Consider the following 24,623-nt stretch of genomic DNA (forward strand, 5'->3'; position numbering starts at 1 on the left):
CTCCCACTTCTTACTCTCCCACAATCAACTGTTGCTCTTTAAAGACAAACACACATATGCATAGATATTAATATTATTTTAAGCTTTACCTTGTCACCATTTCTTTCTCTTTATTAGAGGCATGGCCTCCACTTGTGAGAGGCCTACTTGCTGAAGATAAGAAATACAGGCGATGATTTTTAAAATACTGATCAATCAAAGGGAGCACAACCTGAAATTATATCAGAAAGAGTGGTTATCTCAGGACCTTCTTTACTCTGTTCTGTATTATGCTTTGTAAGTCACAACTAAAAAAGACAGAAGATTTCAAACAGGTTTTCTGTTTTAAAACCTGTTTGGGTTTTTTCTTTAATAGCTATTCCTCTGAATTTATTTAGTATTCAAGGCACTTAATATGTTATCAAGAAAGGCAGCAGAAAAAAAATTTACATTAGCACTGGGACTTATCTGTGGTTTTTTTTAGGAGGAGTACAATGCAGAAGATATAATTCAATTTTATCTTGCAATTTAAGATTTTTACCATCCACATAACCAAACACAACTATTACGCTTTGTTCCTTTTAATGTAGGTTTTAAAAAAATCACCTACAACTGTCAGCACCCTAAAAGCACTTAGTTCAAGATTTTTCAAATAAAACTCCCTAAACAACTTCACTTACTAAGGGCTTGTCCACAGAAATTTTCCTGTTTACTTCCTGTGGTGATTATTACTCAGTGCCCACTGCAGGCGTCAGCCAGGAGGAGATCCAAAATAAACAGCCAGAAAGAAAATATGAAATTACTTCCTTTTTGGAGCACAAGAAAGTGGAATGCTAACTTCTGAGCCAATCAGCTTCACAAATAATACCACATGGAAGTAGTCTAAGGCATTGAAATTACAACTTACTGCAAGGATACCAGGATTAGAAAATGCTGCAGACAGTTGCCTTTTCTTATTCACTGATGAATTCAAAAGGCATTTTTGAATATGCAAATATCATACAAACTTTCACATGTGAAAGGAATAAGCAGATTTTCTTGGTTTATCACGTGCAAAATCATGACAGAAAAAGGAGAATTGTGCTGAATCTCATGACTGTCAGAGGGAAAGGGAAGTGCAAAGTCCTGCACTTGGGGAGGAATAAGTCCAGTTACCAGCACACACTGAAGGCTAATCAGCTGAAAAGCAGTTTTGCAAAGAAGGACCTGGGGATCTTCAGTGGACAGCAAACAGACCATGAGCCAACAAGGCAATCTTACTGCAAAAGCAGCCAACAGCATCCTGGATTGAATTAGACAGAGTGCTTGTCAGCAGGTCCAGGGAAGGGGTTCTTTCTCTCTACTCAACACTGGTGAGACCACATCTGAAGTGCTGTATCTAGGTTCTGGTGCTGTGTCTGGTTATGAGCTCCCCAGTACAAGAGAAACATTGACATACTGGAGAGAGTCCAGCAAAGGGTCACAAAGATGATTAAGGAACAAGAGGATCTTTTAAATTACGAGAGACTGAGGAAGCTGGGACCCTAACCTGGAGAAAAGAAGGCTCAGGGAGGATGTCATCAATGTGTATAAATATCCGAAGGGAGGGGGTAAAGAAGATGGACCCAAGCTCTTTCCCACTGTGACAAGACCAGAGTCAACTGACTGAAACATGGTAGGTTCTCTCACACCATCAGGAAGCACTTTTTTTTACTGTCAGGGGGACTGAGCACTGGCACAGGCTGCCCAGAGAGATTGTGGAGTCCCTATCCTTGGAGATACTCAAAAGATGTCTGGACATGGTTCTCTGACACTGCTACGCAAAGGACCCTTCCAACCTCAGCCACTGTGTGACTCCGTGATGGAGACAACAGCATGGTTTTAAAATGAGAGAAATAACTACCATGACACTGACAGGCACACAGCCATCTTCATTCCAATAACTATTTCTCACATAAACCTGCCTGAAGATTGTAAAAGAGAAAAATCTTCAAAATTAGGCTAAGTCAGAAAACAGAAAATGTAGGGAGCTTATGAATAACATCATATGAATAGTTGCATAACATGGAGCAGGAAATAATGAGAATAAACACTATAGTCCTGTAATCTTCCCACATCTATACTTCATCCTACATTGCTTTCAAGCTATTTTTATTACTGCTGGTTTTAATTAATAAAAGAATTAATTAAACACAGAAAAACAGCACTATAACAATAACAGTCACTAAAAAATACGTTCTCACTTCTGTTACTCACTATGTTGACAAAGAATAAGCAAAAATATACCGTACTTTGGCAAAAAACTTGATTTCTTGTTCATATGGGAATTGCTCTCCTTTGCCTCTGCTGCCACCATCTGCAGAGAGAAGAAAATTAGCTCCCTGTGATAAATCCTAATTACAGTCTACTCTGCATTTTTCTTAGGAAGTGTACGCTGTACACAAATAATACTGGTCATCTTCAGATGTAGATTTAAGGTACCTCAAACAGTATATGCACTAGTTAAAGTAGCATTTTATGACAACCTCGTTAGAGGAAAAGTAACAGCAAATAAAATGCATAAAGAATAACTGCCCAAATCTTCATAAAAGTGAAGGCATCTTGTAGTCCAAAGAGAAATGGATGCTTTTGTGAGACAAAGATCTGGTGCTATGTTTATCTTTTCCTGTTACAGGTGACCATTTGGAAGCCTGAACTCAGCTTCTAGCATCTTTCTCCAGTTGTTCCCAGGAGAAACACAAATTAATGAATTTTCATTCCTCATTTGTGAACTTTGTACTAAAGAACAAAATTAATGGTTAGATCTATCCAACTGAAATTTAAATTGCTTCACTCTTCCCTTACTATAAAAAACAAAATCTCTGTCAAAATAAAATCTGATACAGCTTCCAAATGATCATTTATTTATTTTCTTCTTTCCATTAATCTATTGAGGGACTTGAATGGTATTTGTTCCACCAATGTTTCTAGTGTTTCAGTATTTAATCATTATCATTCTTGCAGTTATTCCAAATTTATGTAATTAAGAATGATGAAGCCATGGTAACCAAGCATTAGCAGCAGAAGTAACCTGATGAGTTATTAAGACCAGACTTTTGTTACTGTAAGTAACCACGGCATAGAATAGCTCAAAAAATTTACAAATTTCCACATTAAAACTGTATTGGTTTTTAGAAGAGCATTGATTTATTCAATCTCCCTGATGTTCCTGTTACTGTCATTTACAGCATATATGACTAAGAGGCACAGTATATGTTACGTGTCATTGCAACTCCTATGGTCACAACAAAAGCTGCACCTGGCCAGTTTTTTTGGCTTTTACTGCTCATGTAAGAAGCTGACTTGGGTCACCAAACTTTGTATTTTTTTACCTTCACCAAAAGCAGATAAAGTTAAATCCTTCGTAGCACTGTTGACAAAACATGTGCCAGGTATTTGTGAAAGAACATTCCCATTGTGGGAGTTTGTTGAAGATGTTTCTCTACTCCCTTTTTCCAGAGAAAATTTCAGAATGGTACAAATGACGGTTGCATTTGCTCTCTGAAAAAGGGATTACATGTGAATAGAAACTATTAAGGTGCACATGTGAGAGATTATAATTTTATGCATAAATGCAAGGAGGCAGCTAGTTTGCTTTTTCAAAGAATGAAAGTCATAAATTTTGGCTGTAAATTCTTAATCTGATGCATGAGTATGAAAAACTGGAATGAATGGCAATTGCGTAACTCCAAAATTCATGATCTTCATCTACTACAGAAGATTAAGGGGAAAACTAGTCCAGAAATGTACCAATATTTAAAAGGTTTTCTGGTCATTCTTATAACATCAGTCATCTTAGGTAGTAATTGTTTTGAAAAATGTGCAAGGGCTACTATACCAAACTCCAAAATGTACTGATGGGCTTCATCCACATATCTTATAAGCTGCTGAAGGAAACTGTAGGCAAAGCGTTTCTCAATGGAAGGCGTGTCTAATTCCAGGTCCTTAAGTCCTCTGTAAAAAGAAATGAGTAAATTTTTACACATGCAGAAGGACTCAAAGCCATTTTACCTCTCCATGTAGTCTGACACAATTTTCTCTAGTAATGATTATGTGCTTGTTAATATAAGAAAATTTTTTGTGTGTTTCATGTAGACAGTACTCTTACACTTACTTAGGTTTTGAGCAATTTGTTAAGACACAACTAGATTTCCCAACTAGAAGGTTAGAAAAAAAATTACACTTGTCAAGCAGAATAATCCACTATTATTATAATTTCTTTCCATTACTTGTAAGGCATTACTATCTTACATTTCCCTCCAGGGACTAATTCTTGTGTGAGGGAGTTTTGAAGCTGGAAAAATATTTTAATTTAAACAATCAAGCTAGAAGTAAATCTAATATCCATCACTATGACTTTTCCTGAAAAGTTTGCATGCTAACAGAAAAGTTCAGAATAGCTATGTAGCATTTGTGAAAAATCAGAGGAAAACCAAAACAAAATGATGGAATCACTTTTCCAGCATGTTCTATCCATCTTAGTTACTAGTCTGATATAAAAAAAACCCATCTTCTTTCCACAAGAATGAATCTCCAAAGCATGAATCCACGTCATGGGCTGACATCCCTAGCAACAAGCTGGCACTGGCATAAGCCTTGTTTATGCAGGATGAGGACTTAATTGATGGCACATGAAAAAGCTATTCTTAAACAGAAAGGGAATCAGTCATACCTCATCTCCCCCTGACTCATGCACCAAGTTATATTAGTACTCAGCTAGGTTGCAAGTTTAAAAAGTATACCTACTGCATATATACAGAATAGAACTGCCTGTGTACTGCACATTTATGATTTAAATTAAAATATTGATGATGGTAGGGTTCAGATTCAGAAAAAGAGATTCTGGAAATAAAACAGCTTTCTCAGCTGTCGATACAAATAATGGTATAATAATGTCTGCTACATTAAGGCTATCTGATCAAGGACCTCCTCAATGCAGAAGTGGGTAATAAAAGAAAAACCACAAACCAGAAAACCTAGAGACACAAATCTGGTAGAAAAAAGATGAAGGAGACAACACTGGAGAACAAAAGTCTCAAGTTTACTAATTAAGGGACCATTAAGAAACTTCAGGGACAGCTTTGGAGAGGGCCACCTGAACTTTGTAATTCCTAAGAGGAAGGGACATGAGGATTTGGATTACTTGTACACAAACCAATGCTCAGTACACAAAGCAATGACAGAATATACAGTGGGGAAGGATCAAGAAAGAGCAAAGTGAAGAAGAGACAAAAACAGATTTCAAAATAACTGGTCACATGTAAACTGTGGCCTGTCAAATCAGTTGACTGACTGAGTCCTGTATCTCATCACTAGAGTTTGTCCTATATTCTTATTCAATGCTTTCATACCTGTATCTCTGTGCAATGTCACTCATTATTCCATGTGCTGTCAGGAGTAAATGGCAGATACTGGCAGGACCAGCATGAGTGGATATTAGGCCAGGAACTGGAGTCAGGCTTGGAGTATAGGTGCACCCAGGTATGTGACAAATGGGGTGAATGAAGGTCTCAAGCATCAGTAGTTGGGAGACACCACAGCTTTGGGGAACACCTCTCTGGGCCCAGACCTTGAGCCCAGAGTGGCAGCTTCAGCAGGGGACTGCCATAAGTGCATTTGGTAGTGGCCATTGCAGTCAGACAGTCAAGGGCATAAAGCAGTGTCTGCAACTCCAGCAACTCCAGGAAGTCCCAGTTGCCTGCCACTGGGGTGGGAATGCTGTGTTCTAAAAAAATTCCAGCTAATGCGAAGGAGCAGTGTCAGTAAGATGAGTGAGGGCTTCTGCACCAGCAGCTGGAGTGTGCCTGATTGCCACATGCTTGGCAGGGGCCAAGTGTTTCTATCTTCCCTAAACCCAGTTTGCATGGAGGTGCAGAGATCTGAATGGTCACTGTCTAAAGACTGTAAAGATATGTGAGCAAGGCATACATGGCAGAAAGTACAGTGGTGAGCAGACCAAAACCATGCATCACGTCCTTTTTTGTTTAGACAAGGCAGTTGTCAAAGGTGCAGCAAGTACATTGAGTTTAACTTCATGGAAAGGCCTGTGTTTAACCAGCAGGGGAGGATGCAGATGTAACAGGAACTGGCTACTAGACAATGGGTGTGTCCAAGTTAAGGCTCATCTTATTATCCCTCTTTGCCTTCCACTCCCAAAAAAACCCCAAAAGCCACTTTTCACTTGTGTTTAACAGGAATAAAAGGGTTAGTGGAAAAGGAATATGCACTCCTGAATACAGCTGATAATTTTGACAGAGAATAAGGAAAGAAGCCTTTGCTGTCTGACATCCTTCTTTGTACATCCTACTGCATTGACGGGAAGTAAACTGAATTATTACAGCTACTCTGAAAGATTTTACCAAAATTATTAACTGCGGACTCTAGAAACAGGCTGGAATTCACATGTGATAGAAAAGAATGGAAGTAGGCAGATTTTAAGTAGATGTGCTGGGCTAATTAATTCACAATGATTACTTAAATTGATCTCAGTGACTGTTTCATTCACTTACTAATGTTCAAGGCATGCAAGGTGCAAATACGCTTTCAGCCTTTTCTAGTGATTCTGATTTCCTAAGTCATGCTGATGAGGCAGAAAAGCCTCCAAATTAACTAAAATTTTATTCATGCTACATTTAGGAGGTAAATACACCATATTAAAATGAATTATGCATGTCATTCTGCAGACTATTCACTATTATTACACTTACACTGTGGATTGCTTAAAAAGTTATTTTAAAATATCACTTTTCAGTTCTAAAATATTTTAATAATGCTGTAAATGAACTCAATTGAAATAAATGAGTTGTGTGTTTTAGAAATAAAACTGTCTTATCCAACCAATTGTCTAGAAATTCCTTTAGAAAGGAACATGTCCTTGAAGATGTCCATGAACCTGTAACTAAGACTTAATAATTCTGTCATTTGTAGAAAACTAATAAGTTCACTAACAGTTGGACACATGGAGACACACCAGAAAGAAAAAGCAGACTGCAATGTTGAGAAGGGAGGGAGAAAACATGTAGAGATTCCAGAGAACTCTGTTCATGTCTTCCAAAAACCCTGCCACTAACTCTGTAATACATCTCTTCCTTACAATGTTTTATATGAAGGAGCTCATCCTTATTCAGGTACTGAAACATAAAAATGATCATAGAGTTTTGTTTTGATAGAAGGAACCCCAACAAACAAACAACAACAAAAACCAAAAAGCCACACCACAATCAACCAAACCACAAAACAAAACAGACCACTGAGGACTATCAGAAACCTTCTGTGACATTAATACTGAACAGAGAATTACCTGGAAACAACATATCCATTAATCTGTAGAAATTTCAGAATATCCTGTGCTTTTTCTCTATCCTTGGCTTTTTCTTTGGCTGTGAGTGTATCATAAGGAACAAGAAGGGGATGGTTGCCTCCTCCTACTATGGAGCATCAAGAGAATTAAAAATTAAAGAGTTATCTGTTGACATGGTAAGTCCCAGTAGGTAAAAGTACTATCACAATAATACACAGCACATTACAGTAACTTCTAGTCAGAAATAACAATACACTTGTCAGTTCTTTACACAAACCTTAAAAAGTATTCAGATAGAAACTTTGGACATGGTTACACCAAATTTTAACATATTTGCTACAAGTACCAGCTAAATATGCTGAACCTATTGCAAAAACTCTTAAGAAAAAAATGCTTAACTGTTACAAACGTATTATACCTACAACTTCATTTAATGAAACTGAAAATATTTCAATAAATAACACATCTTCTCCTAAGAAAACAAAGATATAAACAAATGTACAGACATACACCAAGTCCTGCTTTTAAACATTCTAATGACAGGGTTCATCAAGTTTAGCAAGATATACACATATCTAAAAATATATTAAATTTATACAGTTCTACTTTATATTAATAAATTAAAGACAGAAAATTTGAATACGTCATTGAAACATGGTTCACACAATGGTCCAGCAGGATCAAAAGAATGCTGCAAAACCAGAGGTAAACAGAATAAACTTCATTGTATTGCTTACAAAAATCTGAGGTATTGATATCTACTGAATGTAGATATTTAATTTGGAAGGAAAGTAAAGCTGCTATTGTTAATATAAATATCTGCATAAAAAGCAGCATTCTTAGGAGTTCAACTTCTAAGATCACCATTGCCTAACATAACACAATAAATTCCTATGACAATTGCTCTGAAACCCCAGGAAACTGTAAAGGTCATGATCAGATTTATCTATGAAAAAACACTAAAGAAAGTCTCTAAAAATAGTAATATTTTTAAAAAGGAACAAATTCCCTCTGGAAAATATTGGAGACATATCACTGGATAATTTTTTTTAAGCTACATATTCTGAAATTTTCCATTAATTCTGCTTGAATCCAAGTACAGGCAAAAAGATAACCTAGTGGGCAAGTCTGATGGTGGGTTAGGTTTTTTGTTTAGTCTGGATTTGTCTTAGGAAGTACAGTCTTTAACACTGGGATGATTAGATTTTACTCTCTTATCACCAACATGATTTAATTGTACCACCTAACAGGTGAAGACAGATATGCAAAATGCATGTGAGTTCACATTATTCTTCTGTCCTTTACACATGGGTAAAAAAATATTTCAAAACTGGCATATGAATACACTGGAGGAAAACCCTCACGCGGCTTTTGAAGGCCAAGTTTTGCTCAGCCGACAAATTCATCTACTTTTCACTCACAAAAACTCTTCATCAGAAGCCTCTCCTTCAATCACTTATAGCCACCTCCAGCCTTCTCATACTGCACACCACAACAAATACTACACATTATTCTCATTGAAGTGCTTATCACAGGCAAAATTCTGCTTTCAAAGCTGTGAAATGCAGTATATCCATTAAAATATCTCATCTTTCTGTAGCCTATGACTTCCCAAACTTCCCATCCTGAGGCTACTTATTCTGAAGAAGGTTTCAGAGAAAAGGAATAAAATAAAAACTATATTAAGGGGAAATATAATTAAAGGCATGGCACTTGTCAAAGGCACTTCCAGACAGAACTTTACTTTTTTATAAAACCTTAACTGCTATACCTTTTCTGGAATTTTACAACTTTTAAAAACTGAAGCACTGTAGAGAAAACAAGAAAGAAAAAACAAACAAGTTTGGTGCATACAGTATACAACTAGACACCTTCAGATAAGGTAAAACCCTAGCTTCAATCATGTGCAAATATAGTGTTATCTAAAAAAAAAATCAGCTTTAACACAAATAAAGAATTATTTTAACACAGAGGAAAAACAGTAAGATACACAAGACATGAAAAAGCTTTTCATTTAGGTAAGCAGAAATCATGAAGCACAAGCAATTTTTATATGGAATTCAAGTATCTGCTCTAGGTTGGTCCACTTGTCAATTCAACACATGATATGCACAGTACTTAGTAAACACCTTTAGATCTACCTGCAATAAAAGAAGCTACACAAATGAAATCATAGTCCATTGGGTAATAGTCTGAAAGATTAATGCTACAAGGAAAATGGATTAATGTGGCTTAAATTTATTTACAACCTTTGCGTTTCCTTCCCTTGATATATCTGAACTGGTAAACTACTTAAACAAGAGCAGTTACACTTGGTACTATAACAACTTTCAGGCACTAAAAATCACAATCAAGAATAGATGCTTTGCTGTTTCTTCTTTGTCAATTAAAATTTGCTGTTCCTTTTTCTTCTTTTTAATGTCTTCTTGAATGCATAACCTAAGGTAGTCACAGAGAACTTAAAATAATGTAAATACCTATAGTTAACATTACCTTTTGCTTCAAGCTCCATTTTCTTTTTCTTTGCCCATATGTTATGGTAGTTTTCAGCCATCATCTCAGCCATAGCCTTAGGAAAATGGAGAGCTTAGTGACATGGGTTGAAATGATTAACTGTCAGGAAGTACAAGTTTCTGGTTGGTATTATATACAAGTCTTGTTCTCTAGGAAGTTTAATACAATTACACTGTAATGGTTCATCGGAAACAAGTTTTTATTGAAAAAATATTATATAGAATTTGGGTAGAATTGGCATAGGTATAAGAGTCAGGAACCTGGCGCTGAAGAAACTCCTAATACAAAAAACAAGGAACGACAAAGAGAAGAATAGTCTGGAAATAGTACTGGGGTGTGACATGGGGGACTTCATTCTCAAAACAAGGCCAACAAGAACCCTCTGAAGACACTGTCAAGGGAAAAAAAGAACAGCAAGCCAGAAGATTGAATCAACATTGTTACTGCTGGCTGTGGCAGATTAACTATGAACCCATAGATAGAGCTTCTTCTACGTTACGTCTATGTCTATGATATTGCTCATTCGTGTGACCACACTGTTAAAAGCACCAGCCACTTTAGAGCATTAATTAGTCTATATATTCTTCCTATAAAACAAACTCCTTCAAACCAGTAAACTAGAAGCTAGACCCTGAACCAAGCAAAAGCAACAAGTGCCTCCTAGTAGGAAGTATTTCAACATGAAACAACCTTTCAAACCCACACCTACTGTCCTCCTGGTTGTATACTCTCCAATTGTACAGAGTGGTGGAATTTTCTGCAGATTTCACTTTACTTTGCTTCCATGAACCTAGAGAAACCTTCTCATCTTCAGTAAGGACTATGAGTAATGAGTATTTCTCAATATCAATTTCTTTATTTGTGAGAATACTCACGAATTCAGGAACTTTTCAGCCACATCTTATTTTTCCATTAGACAATTTGTATCACAAACTTTTTTCCAGTGAATACGTTATGACAGATATCTCTTCTGTTCTGTATGCTGGATGCCTTCTGTCATGCACACTCTGATCCTGGTATTTTGACAATCCCAATTAGGACCTTAGAAGGATGCAGAGTAGTCTGTGTTTTCATAGCACCTGGCAAAGCAGGGTGCTATGAAGATGTTTTTAGATCAAGACCTAGCTGTTCATGGAGCTAAAATGTGACCAGGTGACTTAAGACCAAAATAAGGAGTATTTTGCAGACTTACAGTTTTGGACATGGTCGTGATTCTTGCTAGCTAACCCTGAACTCCAACTTGAATGATATTAAACATTTTCTAAAATGTTCAAAATTACACAGCTAGTTTTTAAAACTCAGATTTCATTAATACCCAGCATGTTTAGATATTTCCTCAATGTCTGCATCAGGACAATTAATAGCTGAAAGTGCATTTTAATTAAATTTGTTTTGCTTTTAAATAACAAGCTAGTTTCAAAGATGCTGGTTTCAAAGATGACTTCTCTTCATAGGGCATATGAATCATAAAGGCAACAAGCTCTGCCTTATAGCTAAGGGCTACAAAGGAAATACAAGTAATGACAAGCATTAGAGGGTAAAGTATAAAAAAATAAGCAAGGGACTGACAGAAGTTTCCATGCTCTTTCTATGTGATTTGTGACAGGATGGTTAATTTTATCTGGGTTTTGTTTACTGTATTATAATACTATGATGATATTCACATGGTGAGTTGTTTCCTGAGCATTAAATAAAGTCTGCAAAGTCTTTCAACGATACTGAGTTTATACAAATGTTAAATGTCATAATTGTAAGGAATCTTTATCATCAGTTTAAAACAAGAATGTAGTGGTAGAGGCAGTTATTCAATAACCAATTTTATGAACTTTTTGGAATGATCAGCAATCTACTGGCAGTTAATTGGCAGAAAATTCTTTTTAAGCTAGTCAGCAATCTAAAACTGCTAGAACTATAAAACTGGAAACTGTAAGACGGAAATCAAGGAGTGGAAAGCCAATGTGAGAATTTGTTTAGAGGTACAGTAGAGTATATACTGCACAGTTAGCCAGTTAATTTACTACCACTGCTTGTTTTTTGCACTATGGCAAAGCTCAGTATGGGCAAAGTTAGCCCTGTGTTTCCAGAGTCTATTGTAGTCAGTTTTGAACACCATGTTGCCACCACTAGACTGGTACAAACACTCATACTAACTAATTTAAAACAATTCAGTATATGCATACATTACATTGCAATTATACTCTCAGGAAATTAGTAGACTGTAAAACCTATCACCATACTCAAGCAAACATCATGAAAAAAATCCTACCTAATGACAGAAACATAGATTATCAAAACATATTGGTCCAAATAACAGCAACCTACCAACACATCTGTCAAAATGCCACCTCCAATTCCTTCATTCTCAATATTCACATTACCTAATGATTTCTGATTCTGATTCCTTCCGTTTAGAGAAAAAAAGAGCCTTGACTATATGTTTTGGAAAGATGACAGAGAAATGAATGGAAAACAGAAAAAATTGATGCTGCTACCTCTTTTAAACAGGATTCTCTTCAAAATGACAAATGTTCACAAACTGAACTGGGAAAATCAATCCAGGACTAAAGAAAATTTTGAAGGTTTTCAACGCATACCATGTATTTTAAGCCACAGAGGATCAAAGAGAATAATGAAAAAGACCAGAAAACCCTCACCAGAATGAAAGCAAAACAGAAAAAATGAAATTGTAAAACAAACCATAAGCATTTTAGGTGCTTCTAACTTACATGTAAGTCTCTGGAGAGGGTGACATTGCTCATGTCAATTGCTCGAGGAGTGTAACCATGGGCTGTATCTACAGAGATCTGAATGACAAATGTGCAAAACAGTGGAGTTATGCAAGCATTTAATATGAAGAAGTTAACATTAACAAGATACTGAAAGTAATTAAGGAACTTAAGAAAAAAGTCATTTGTAGATCTACAGAGGGAAGAAGGATCCTTTGTGGCCCAGCTGAAAATAAATCAGGGGTGGTAAACTTCAGTGAGAATTAGGCAAAGGTCAACAGAGTTTGTTCCCAAAGACAGATGGCCATCAGACACAAATCTCTCTCACTTAAATACAAATTCCACTCGAACTCATTTAAGGTTTGAATTTATTGTGGATAATGATAAAGTTATGATTAAATCTCTGCATTTTCTAGACACTTTTTTTTCTCAGCAGGCAAAATCTCACACAATCTAGTTTTAGGTGAATTCAGGCAAAATTCAAATTTTGAATTTAGCTTTTCAACCCTATTTCTGCATTTAAGACTAGAATCTACAAATAGTTATCTTTTACCTTCTGTCCCTCCCCGCCACCCAGAAAATATCACCATTTTTTTATTCTTTCTTTTTACTGTCTAAATTTGTCACATGTTTGATCATTACATTGACACAAATGGTCAAAGAAGGATAAAAAGTGACAGAGATTGCCTGGATGCCAAGCCACTGATGCAAGAAGTGTGGCTAGAAAAGCAGCATTGATAGGCTTTCCTCTATGGGTTATGCAGTAACAGGTATCTCTTGCTTTAAAAATAACATTTTTTATAAAGAACTTTTTAAAAAAGTCCAGGCTTTTCTTCCTATGTGAGATATTACTTTCATATGAATGTATATGATCATATAGAGCCCTAAAATTTCAAAGGCTTACTTTCAAAAGGCAGTTACTATTAATGGAGAATAAAACAAAGTTTTTAGCAAAGTGGCTCACTTGACTGGTTTGAGATATGCGACGCGTCCGATTATACAGTGCCATGGAATCTCCTTCCCGTGTTCTTTCAATTCGCCATCCCCATGCCAGCATAGTTTTTAGTGATTCTTTGATTGGCCATCGATAAATTTCTTTCTCCTAGAAGAATGTGCATGCAATAATTACCTTGTTTATTAGGTAGCTGTACAGAGCAAAAAGTAACTACTGGACTTCTTCCCGTTTATACTGAGATGCAAAGAAATGTACTGAATTCAACCATCATGGCCCAGCGTTGTTGAAATGATGCAAATAAATCATATAAGATATTAAAAAGTTTATCATTTCAGAGGTGGGGAGAAGAATTCTGGCCCAGCAGGAAACTGATGATCTCAGTGATAGCTGTGTTAATAGCATTCTCAGACATGAAGTCAAAGGTGGAGCAGTAATTATCAGGAGTAACACAGTGTTTGATCTGCTACATGAACCAAAAAACCACAATCATAGAACCACAAACAAGTCTGTGTTGGAAGAGAACTCTGGACATCTGCCTCTACCTTCTGTTGAGGTCAGATAAGCTACCTAATTGGGCCATCAAGATCAGGTTATCTAAGTCTTGTTCTGTCATGCCTTCAATATGCAGGTGATTTCACCACTTCTTTGGGCAAGTTATTCCAATGTTTAAGCTGTCAAGATAACAAGGATTTCCAGAAAGCATTTCTGCTAAAGAACCTTACACCCATTGCCCCTTGTCCTGTCACTGTGCACCCCTGTGAAGAGAATACATCCATCTTCTCTGTAACTAATGCTTAGGAACCAGGAAACCAAGACCATATCTCCAGCAACTTTCTCTTCTTTAAACTGAACAAACATTGCTTCATTTATATCAAGGTCTTTAGATGTCTAATCATCTTCATGGCTTTATGCTGGAGAACAGACAAATCCTAAACCTAAGTCTTCACTAAGCAAGAAGGCATTCCAGTATGATCTTACTGTAAAATTATAGTGACAGTATCACACTTCAGTTTCACCATAAGTTATGCCATGTAGATTCAGCTATGTGAGAAGAAGTTTGAGTGGCCTATTTATTATACAATGAAACTTTTCTATATCTTTTCAGGATTTTGAGGAAGGCAACAACCACACCTTAGTTGACATAGTGTAAATATTTTTTTCTTAAAATGATGTAAACACAAGGTGATATTTTCAGTGATGTTTCAGCAACCCTGGATCAAGCATGAACAAATTCCTTACCTTTTCAGACAGTAACTTATATTGTTTCATTAATGGTTGCACTTTTGCAGATTCAGAAAATGTTTCACCATAGGTCCATCCATTGGCAAACTGAAAATAGCAATAAGAGGACAAAATAGGGAAAAGCAAAACATTATGAAAAATCCTATTTTTATTGGTAGAAATTAACTGAATAATGCTTCCGCAGAGCTGTTCTCTTAAAGTTTCCTTTCTCCTATTTTCTCAGCATTTTCTCAACCAACATTTATATTATCTACAAATTAAGCTATGAATCATGCAGCGTGCCGTCTTTTTGCAAATTAATGATTACCAAAGCAACCATATCAATACATTTTTCTTTTAAATATTTTTATAAATATATATATAAAATATATATATATATAAATATATATATATAAATATATATATATTTTATATATATATATAAATATATATATATACTGTGCTACAGTTGAAGAACTGTTTTTAACGTTGGACAAACAAAACGCACAAAGGAATAAAAAGGCCAAAAAGCTTATTTGGTTAAAAACAAAAAAAAAAAAGAAAATTCAGGTCCATAAAACTGTTAAACAATTAGCAAGGATATTTACTCAAAAGTCAGCAATGAAAATGATGAAATGATTAAACACTATTTTGAAATACTCATATGCATTTAGAGAACTTTCCCCCAAATATATTTGAAGAAAATAGTATGTCTATATCTTACCTACACACCAACTTGTAACATTATGAAAAATAATAACATTCTGAGTAAAATATTTTAAAGATTAAATGGATTCAAATAAAAGATCTGATTTTGCTTTAACGGGAATGTACATTTTACCTTTTCCATTGACCATTTGTCATGAGCATGTTCTGCATATTTGTTAATAAAATATTCCAGCTTTTCAGGGATTGTAATGCTGAAAGTGAAAAAAAAATCAGCATAATATCACACAGGCTTAAATTGAACACTTTTTTTGTAAAGTAAATTTCAAATTAATAATAAATAATGCGTACACCCCTTCCATGCATCTTACTGTTCTTCTCACATAGAGTTCACTCCAAGGCCCAATTAAATCAAGGAAGAAATCTGAACTATTTCATGGACACTGAATGACAACCACAGGAACTTTACTTCCTTGAAACATGTGTGCAGGGAAAAATCAATAATAAGATCAAGCACCAGTGCTTTCTGTCACATATTTTTTTAGTATTAAAGATATAACTACAACCTATATTTTCAGAAATACGGTAGTAACTTATTGCACACGTCCATTATAAAACTAAGTGTGCTAACAGTTCTTTTTGAAACATTATCTATTTTATATAATCCTAGAAATAGTATTATATGTTTGAAGCCGCTCATTTATGACAGCTTCAAGATTATGGCTAAGGCTTTATTTTACAAAACACCAGTGAATATTAAAAATACAAAAATACCTAATAAAATAATAAAACCCCACAGAAATTAATACGCTAGCCCTTCAAAGGGTGTACAAGAGAGTGCAGAAGTTAAGGTTTCTGAAGCAGTAAGAAAAAAAAGAAATTATTCTTAATCTTCAAACTAGGACTAGAGGTAGAATCCTCTCCCAAAAATAACTTATCAAATATCAGTAGTTTACTTCATCAGCATTCCTACGAATGAAAGGGAATAAATGCTTTTGATCACTGATGAAATAGCAATATCTTCCCTCCTAACATAAAGAATTTCAGTACGAGTAGTGTTAGAGTGCCATCTACTGCGAAGTAGAAGTATAGATTTTCAGTTATAAGGTGGAAAAACGCAGAAATGTAAAATCAAATTATGTCAGACTAACGGTTTGCAAGAGCCTAACACACACATAAAAGTCATAAAATATTCATCCAGCACTCTCAGCAGGTTTTTTTTGTTGTTTGAAAGATTGCATTTGAGGGGAACTCTATTAATGCTATAATAGTTCAAATAATTTCAGAAATGCAATAAAATTACAACTATGGTAACATCCTATTATCTGTACCTTCATACAAATAGATCCAGTACTAGTAAGCAATGCAAAGCTGGATTTGCATGTTAAAAGAATGTGGGATAATTTGGAGGTTAGAATTATAGCAGTAGTTCTGTCTTGGTCTTGAAACATCACAGAACTGTTGACTCCTACAGCAATGAAGAGACATATAATTTGGGTAATATTAAGTAACATTTTCTGAGCTTTTCAAATCTATCTACGATTTTTCTCTGAAATGACACCAGATAAAGTAATATTCAGTTAAATGATAATATAATATTCTTAAGAATTTTTGTTAAACCTTCATATATTTTAACTACATCTTAGAAAAATGAATTTTAAAGGTCACTGATGTCCTTTCTATACTCCAGACTTGATGATGTCTTTTACTGCCATATTTAGATGTGCATACATGTAAAAGCATGCTGTAACAAAGGTGTCAATCTACTGACAGCATCCTGTGTGCTGAATGTCAATACAGGCAGAAGGCTCACAGGGGCAAGTGAAGCAAATGTTTTACAACAGGAATTTTTAAAGATCTAGTGCATAGTCATATTTCTGTAAGACTATTCTATACAAAGGGAAATGGCACACTGGCTGTAGTCAAAAATCAGGGCAGAATATTTCCATTCAGATATGTGCTTTGTCTGGCTAATACACTTAAAAAAGCAGGGTCAGCGCCTGACTGCCTAGAGAGAATGAAAATTGTTCTGCCCAATTCCCAATTATTCATAGTAAAAAGATTACATGAAGGCATGATCAAGCAATTTCCTGTAGGTACACTGTCATTCACACAAACTGGAATTAGTGTCTTGACATACATTAATAATGACAGGGATGATGTAGACTTGTCTACTTTTTCAGCTCCTAAGAACACGCTGGTTTGTTTGCAGCAGACAAAGACAATTGGATAGTTCTATCTCCTGGGTAAAAATGAATTAAAAATATTCTAAGTTGGCTAAGAAATTAATTATGTAACTTGCTAGTTATTGCTTTACTTGATTTAAAATAAATACATAAATGAAAATATTAAATTAAGATCTCCATCTTATCTAGAAAGTAAGCATTCTGAAGAGAAGCTGTAAGTTCACAGCACACCAAATGACAGACTCTCCCCCTCTTCTGCACATTCATGATCAAAAAAACTGAGGTGCAACGAATTAATTCCTTACTTTGAGGTATCAACAGGTTGAGGATTAAAGTTCCCATCTGAATCCATTGAGGACTGTTTTTCCATCATATTGACATAATTTGATTCCATATAATCTGGAGGTAAGGCCCCTGCAACTGCGCTCAGACAAGGCAAAGCCAATTTGAACAGTTCTTGTTCATATTTCTGTGGAACACATAAGGGATAGAAAGTGAGCAGTGAACGGGAACTTCCAACATCACTAGTGAAAATGATGCAGCTATAGATGAAACCAAGCAGCCAGAGAATGGCTTTCTTAGTGTGAAACTGAATTTTTGTTCTGAAAATAAAGAAAACTGAATGTCCAAAGGAGAAAGCTAGAAGCAAGTCTTAATCTTTCTCAAGTAAATGGGAAAAGTGTTGACTTCACTGGTAGCAATGCTAAACATTTTTCAGATGCCAGAAAGACAGCACAGCACAGGAATATGCACAGCATTCCATAACACTTAGATTTGAAATGAAACTCATTAAATTTTGAGCACGTTTGTTAAAAAGTCACAGAATGAACAATAAACACATACCAAGATATATTATTAAACTTCTGTTTAACATAGAACTCATTCAAGGATGCTGAAACTACAACTACTAAACAGAGAAGTGTACAGATCTGTACAGATACATCTCAAGATTATTGCTTTAGTGTTTTTTTTTTTTAAAGAGGCAATAAAATAGTATTAAATTACAAACTGTAAGAGGAAGATTTAAATTTACTAAAGCCTATATTTTTTCCTTTGAAGTGGATGATACAGTGTTGATAAGAGCTGGGTAAAAATTACAGGTTAAAGAAGAAAGATTACACAGTAAGTATTTTACAGTAATAGATGGATACTAAAGGTACTTACCTTTTGAGATAAAGCATCAAAAATACCCCAGAACAACTTTCTGGATAAATGAAGTTCTTCTTCTGATGCAGCACCAAAGTTACCCCATCCACTTGGCAAACAATAATATTTCCAGCATCTTTCATAATGATTTGTCAGCAACTGAAACAGAACATATTTTGAAAGCAAATAGAAATATAACTGCAGAGGTCCTTCCATTCTGGCACTCAAATATTACACAGATGCTACCAGAAAAACATCTATACTTTTATCAATAAGCCGTGTTGTATCACTGGTGCATATACACCCAGAATGAACAGTTTGTTCATCTTTGTTTCAATGCCATTTTGCAAAGTTTTGGAAAAATATTGCAAGTCATAGTCAGTAGAGAGCTGACAGGATTCCCTTTTTTCCATCCTGAACAAACTTGAAGATGGAAAAACGCAGACATTTATAACATAAATGCATATATGTACATAAATAAAGACAGGAATTATAAAAAAAAAAAAAACAACCCACGTCTGATATGTAGAAGCAAGGATTTTGATAGCCAAAATTATAATCTTGATACTGCACTGTTCTTTTATACTTTCAACTGTTCTTTTATCAGGCCAAAAATTCCAAAACAATTCATGTAGTATAGTTGTATATCTTCAGATTTAAATAACCTGTTAATATATATTTACTATTTAAATTGTTGGATGATTAAAGAAAAAATGCAAAGAACTTATATACATATAAGATGTAAAAAGACAGAAGCTTCATTGTTTATGTAGAACCACAGGAGTCTCAGAAATCTGGATTCTTAAGAGGCAAATATGTATTTGAAAATATTTTTTCAAACTATATTCAATTACACAATGGCCAGATAAGTTTGCTTTTGGACTATATGTGGATAAAAATATATATGAATATGTTTTTAAACCTAGTCAAGAGAGTAAAGGTAGGTTTAGTCTTAGAGAAATCTCTGATGAAGCACTGAATATTATTTAAGAGCAAATAAAAACAATGGATTCCTATTCTAAAAAGTCTGAACTACACAGAATACAGGAAAAGCATCATAGATTTGAATGCACATGCTGCTTAAAACCTGAAGCAGTTTTTAACTGTAGAAACCAAAAAATGTATTCACAGTAGATAGCACTGTATTCTGATTTGCCTTCATTATTTTCTCCTCTCTTCCTATTCGAAATTACATTTTCAGATGCTTGATGGGCTTATAGCTGCCTCTTGAGATTACTATAACTGGCTTGCCAGCACAAGGCCATAAGGCTTGTGCTCCACAACACTACAATATTTTCAAATCAGAAGCACAGCAGATATGGGTAGGAGTCCCATGTTAAATCACTGGAAATCAGTTTACTGTCACTGAAACCTTTTAAAAGTTATAGGTCTATCTCCAGATAGAGTTCAATTTCCTCAGAAGATTCTATTAGTCTTTTAGGTGTCAATGGACAAAATCCTTTGCCCATGCTAACAGCATGGTTCTCTTTACATCTGTATTCTCGCAAAGCCTGACTAGCCAAAAGGATCCAATTATTATTTCCTTAATGTCCAGTTCAGCAACGACGGACGCTCACTGCAGTCATGAGCCTCAGTATCATATAACCTGTTCTTTTAGATGAACAGATGTCAAGGAGCTGGGCTTGTTTCTTCCCCTCCCGCCCCCAAAAACAAACCCTGAAGCACTATGGTACTTCAGAAGTGCCAAGTTACTACTTGGTTTTAGCAGCACATAAAATGCCATAATGCATTATAAGGGTCCCCTTCAGGGCAGTATACTAAATTATTGACTATTCTTCTCACACATAGACACAGAAGAATGGCTGCTCTGGAATCTTTAGTTTGATTGAGGATTTCTGGGGGGCATAACCAAATTCTGAAATCCTCGGCAGGACTTCAGCAGCAGGCCCTGGCTTTGAGACCAACAATTTAAATTCCTCTTCTTACATCAGAGGTCCTGATGTGCTCTTAAAGCACAAAAATACATTAAATAAGAAAATATCAAATATCTCATTCAAAGCTGTGGTGGGAAAGCATTAAAAAGGACTGCTGAAAAACAGTAGGTAACGTGTGGAACCAAATGTTTATTAAAACTGATGATGATATCTGAGGAATCTTTAAGGAACATGTCATCCCAGAAAGGAAAAACCCCTCCTTTTTCTTGTGCATTAGGAATCCAAATAAAAAGATACAGCTAAACTTTTGGGAGCTGAAAACAAAATGGAACATTACCACTAAACATAATTGTTTAACAGATTTCCGGGCACCAACAGAAAGAGTCCTTTTTCCAAGAGCAAGGAAAACCAATGCAGAGGACAAAAGTAAGGGTACATACAGACTGTAAGCTGCTATGTTTTGTGCACTGGATTCTGCCCCCTGCCCCTAAGGTTTTTGCTGTTCTGTTTTCAGAAAAGAACTAAAACAAACAGGAAATAATTAAAGGAGAAGCAAACATTAGACCCAGACTTCATAATTCCATATGGATGGATGGAAATTAAACTGAATTTCTCCCAAAGCAACAATTTATCCTTAAATCTATGGTCTTAGAGTACTGCAGAGTGGAAATAACATAACAAAGGTTACAGAGAATCTTCTCAATGCAACTATTTTCTGTTGCATTCCGTTATAAAGAATGCTGTTGAATACTAATATTTATTTTTACCTTGAGAGGCATCTTTGCATGTTCATTTAACAGGGGTACATCAAATACTAATCTCCTCAGCAAATGCTGCATCATGGAAGGCCTCAACTGCCTAAAAGCAGACAAACCATTTCAAAAGGGTGTACCAGCACATTTTTATGTAAATAACTGATAAATATATTAAAGCAACATATCAGTTCTATGCCATTAAAATTCTTCAAATTCATTAAATAGTAAGATTTTACTTGTGTCACTAGGGCACTAGGGATCCGGAAGAAAGCAAACAAGTGTATACCAAAGAAAATATTCTGAACAAGATACAAACCAAATGCTTCAAAGAAGCCAAGAAAGTATCTTATCTACAGATGGAGAAAAGCAGGAAAAAAAGAACTGAACTTTGATAATGTGTACTGGGATCACCATGCCCATGAAAAAAGGATATAATGTTAATTTCTTGTAATATATCTCAGTGGCTCTTAAAATATCTTAGAAACTAATGAAGACATAAGAGCACTATCTCTTTTGATGTGCTAAACAAGACACAGCAGCGGGCACCAACTGGAAGGACAGAAGAAATTGTTATAGTATGAATGTTAGAATGGCATGGACATTAAAGCTTTCCAGATAAATAGTAAAATCTGGTCAATCTGGTTCTTAGCAATGTAATATATATATAAACTGGTCAAATATGTCAAATATATCAAATATCAAAATTTTCTGATATCAGGTATCATCAAACACGATATATTTTTTACATATATTTTTACAGTATTATAATATAATTGTCTGTCATTTCTGTGCACATTTCCACATTGTACAAAGAAAAAAAAAGTCATGTTGAAATATTAAAAAAAAAACCCAAACCAAATGCTCTGGTGAACTGAAAGCGTAAATGTTAGCTTTAATTAGAACTTGAATTCCTATTTGTGTAGTCAGCTTATCATAACTGAGCCTGTAGATTTATAAAAAACTGGATAATAACCAACTGGTTTTGACCCTGCAGACACACAGACAAAAATCTGTCCCATAGCTGTTCAGTAAAGAGACATAACAATACTAGTCATTGATTAGGATTTCAAATGGAACACGCCATAAATAAACCTCTACATAGAATTGTATAAATTACTGAATATCAACCACAAATCTGTCCAGCTGAAAGTATTTAAACGGCAATTCAGTGTCTGTATAACTCTACAACTCCAGAGTTGCATACTCTTAGTTAATCATCAAGGTTTTAATTTAAAAGATTTGGTGATAGCAGAATAACTGAATGAACGAGAACTGAGGAATAACTGGTGATTAAGAAAGCTGCAATTGAATACAGTATCTTAAAAACTATCATAATCATCTGATGAGGAAAAAAAATATTTAATTATGTTACTGGTGGCATAGTTCTGCATTCCTGTATTATAAATATAACTGATTACTTTATCACTTAGCACTCCTGTACAGGCAGGAGTATTTTCTTACCCACAGATAGACAGCAAACACTCTTCAATAGAATCTCGCTGAGCTTTGGTAAGAGAGCATCCCTTTGAGAGTCTGTACACAGTGTGTAATAAGGAATCGATGAGGGAAGCATGGTGCTCCGTGCCAGCAAACAGAGGGGCACATCTGGTCAAGAGAGGCAAGACTGCTGTGCAAAGGTATCGATTCAGAGCCAAAGCCATATCCGTAGCACTTAAAGCAGCCTATAAATTAAATAGGACAGAAATTACACTTGTTTCATCAGTGTTTTACAAATTAAAAGTAATTGTTGATTTTGTTTTGCAATTATAAAGGGGGAAATTTCCAGAAACATGGAAATGAGGATACGATACCTACTGGAGCTAGATGCCTAGTTTGTTCTCCTGCTTTTAAAGTCTATAGATGGCTTTTGTTTTGTTTTTAGTGAACAAAAACAGTAAATGCAGTCATTACAAAACAAAACACTTTTCAAGATTATATTGAAGAATGTCATAGTTGCTAAACAGAACACTCCAAAATCAGGTAATAAAAGTCAGTATCTTTTTGCTATGAACAAGGCCAAGTTGATGTGAGTTAAAAATCCGCACCTGCTCTTTCTTAAATATCTGGCAGAAAAGGACCTTGGGGTATTGGTCAACAGCTGCACATGAACTTGTGTCCAGGCGGCCAAGAAGATTGATGGCATCCTGCCTTGTATCAGCAACAGAGTGGCCAGCAGGACAGTGATCATTCCCCTGTACTCAGCACTGGTGAGGCTGCACCTCCAATCTCCAGTTTTGGGTCCCTCACTACAAGAAGGACATCAAGGTGCTGGAGTGTGTTCAGAGAAGGGCAACAGAGCTGGTGAAGGGTTTGGAGTACAAGTCCTATGAGGAATAGCTGAGGGAGCTGGGGCTGTTTAGCCTGGAGAAAAGGAGGCTCAGAGGAGACCTTATCACTCTTTACAACTGCCTGAAAGGAAATTGTAGTGGTGTGTCAGTCTCTTCTCCCAAGTAACGAAACAGAACAGGAGGAAATGGCCTCAAATTGCACAAGGGGAGGTTTAGATTAGATATGAGGAAAAAATTCTTCCTTGGAAGAATTTCCTTTCTTGGAAAGGGTTTTCATGCATTGGAACACGCTGCTCAGGTAAGTAGTGGAGTCATAATTTTGGAAGTGTTCAAAAAAATAAATATATTCAAAAAAGTGGATATGACACTTGAGGATCTGGTTTACTGCTGAACAAGGTGGTGGTGCTAGGTTGACAGATGGATTTCATAATCTTAGAAGTCTTTTCTGACCTTAACAACTGTATTATTTATTCTATGATCCTAAATAACAACACCATTATTTCCAGAAATAAATGTTGACATAAGAGGTCAAATAGGAAAACCAAATTCGATGTCTTAGCCCTCATAATAGCTCTCTAAATCTAAGCTTTCTGGATCAAGACAGCTAAAAGAAATTAGATGGAAATAAGACTCACAGGGAAAGAAAGAAAAAAAGGCAGCAACATTGAGGTAGAACTAAAATAGAAATGTAGTCATTTTCTAAATAACAGTGGAGGTGTCCCTAACAAATGCACAGAGATGAACACTTTCTGTCTATTTCAGGAACGTAGCTCCCAGTCACATGCTTCATTGGCAGGTCATCTGATTTTTATTCCATAGCACAAGCTCAGAAAGTCTCCTGGGGAAAGGCACTGCATCTTTTATGGATATGGGTATCAGTGCAAGTTCTTAAAAAGTGAGCATTACACTGGACGATGCATCTTCAAGTATTATCAAAGCTCAGAAGCAACACACAGTTCAGACAGCATTTGAGA

General features: G+C 35.5%; 1 protein-coding gene across 2 annotated transcripts in view; it reads right to left on the reverse strand.

Moving 5' to 3' along the window:
• Nucleotides 1-24,623, reverse strand: part of RYR2 (ryanodine receptor 2) — a 393,600-nt gene that overhangs the window by 91,210 nt on the left and 277,767 nt on the right. For both annotated transcript variants that reach the window (XM_048299766.1, XM_048299765.1), the window contains 13 exons: nt 22,823-23,043; nt 21,374-21,464; nt 18,730-18,870; nt 17,871-18,034; nt 15,555-15,633; nt 14,732-14,821; nt 13,502-13,639; nt 12,538-12,615; nt 9,791-9,866; nt 7,298-7,424; nt 3,836-3,951; nt 2,250-2,314; nt 90-211 (listed from right to left, as the gene is read on the reverse strand). In XM_048299766.1, coding sequence (XP_048155723.1) covers nt 90-211; nt 2,250-2,314; nt 3,836-3,951; nt 7,298-7,424; nt 9,791-9,866; nt 12,538-12,615; nt 13,502-13,639; nt 14,732-14,821; nt 15,555-15,633; nt 17,871-18,034; nt 18,730-18,870; nt 21,374-21,464; nt 22,823-23,043 — 1,508 coding nt within the window. The remainder of the gene's footprint in view (nt 1-89; nt 212-2,249; nt 2,315-3,835; nt 3,952-7,297; nt 7,425-9,790; nt 9,867-12,537; nt 12,616-13,501; nt 13,640-14,731; nt 14,822-15,554; nt 15,634-17,870; nt 18,035-18,729; nt 18,871-21,373; nt 21,465-22,822; nt 23,044-24,623) is intronic.

Source organism: Corvus hawaiiensis, chromosome 3 (genome assembly GCF_020740725.1).
Source record: "Corvus hawaiiensis isolate bCorHaw1 chromosome 3, bCorHaw1.pri.cur, whole genome shotgun sequence".
In the NCBI taxonomy this organism is placed as follows: Eukaryota; Metazoa; Chordata; class Aves; order Passeriformes; family Corvidae; genus Corvus; species Corvus hawaiiensis.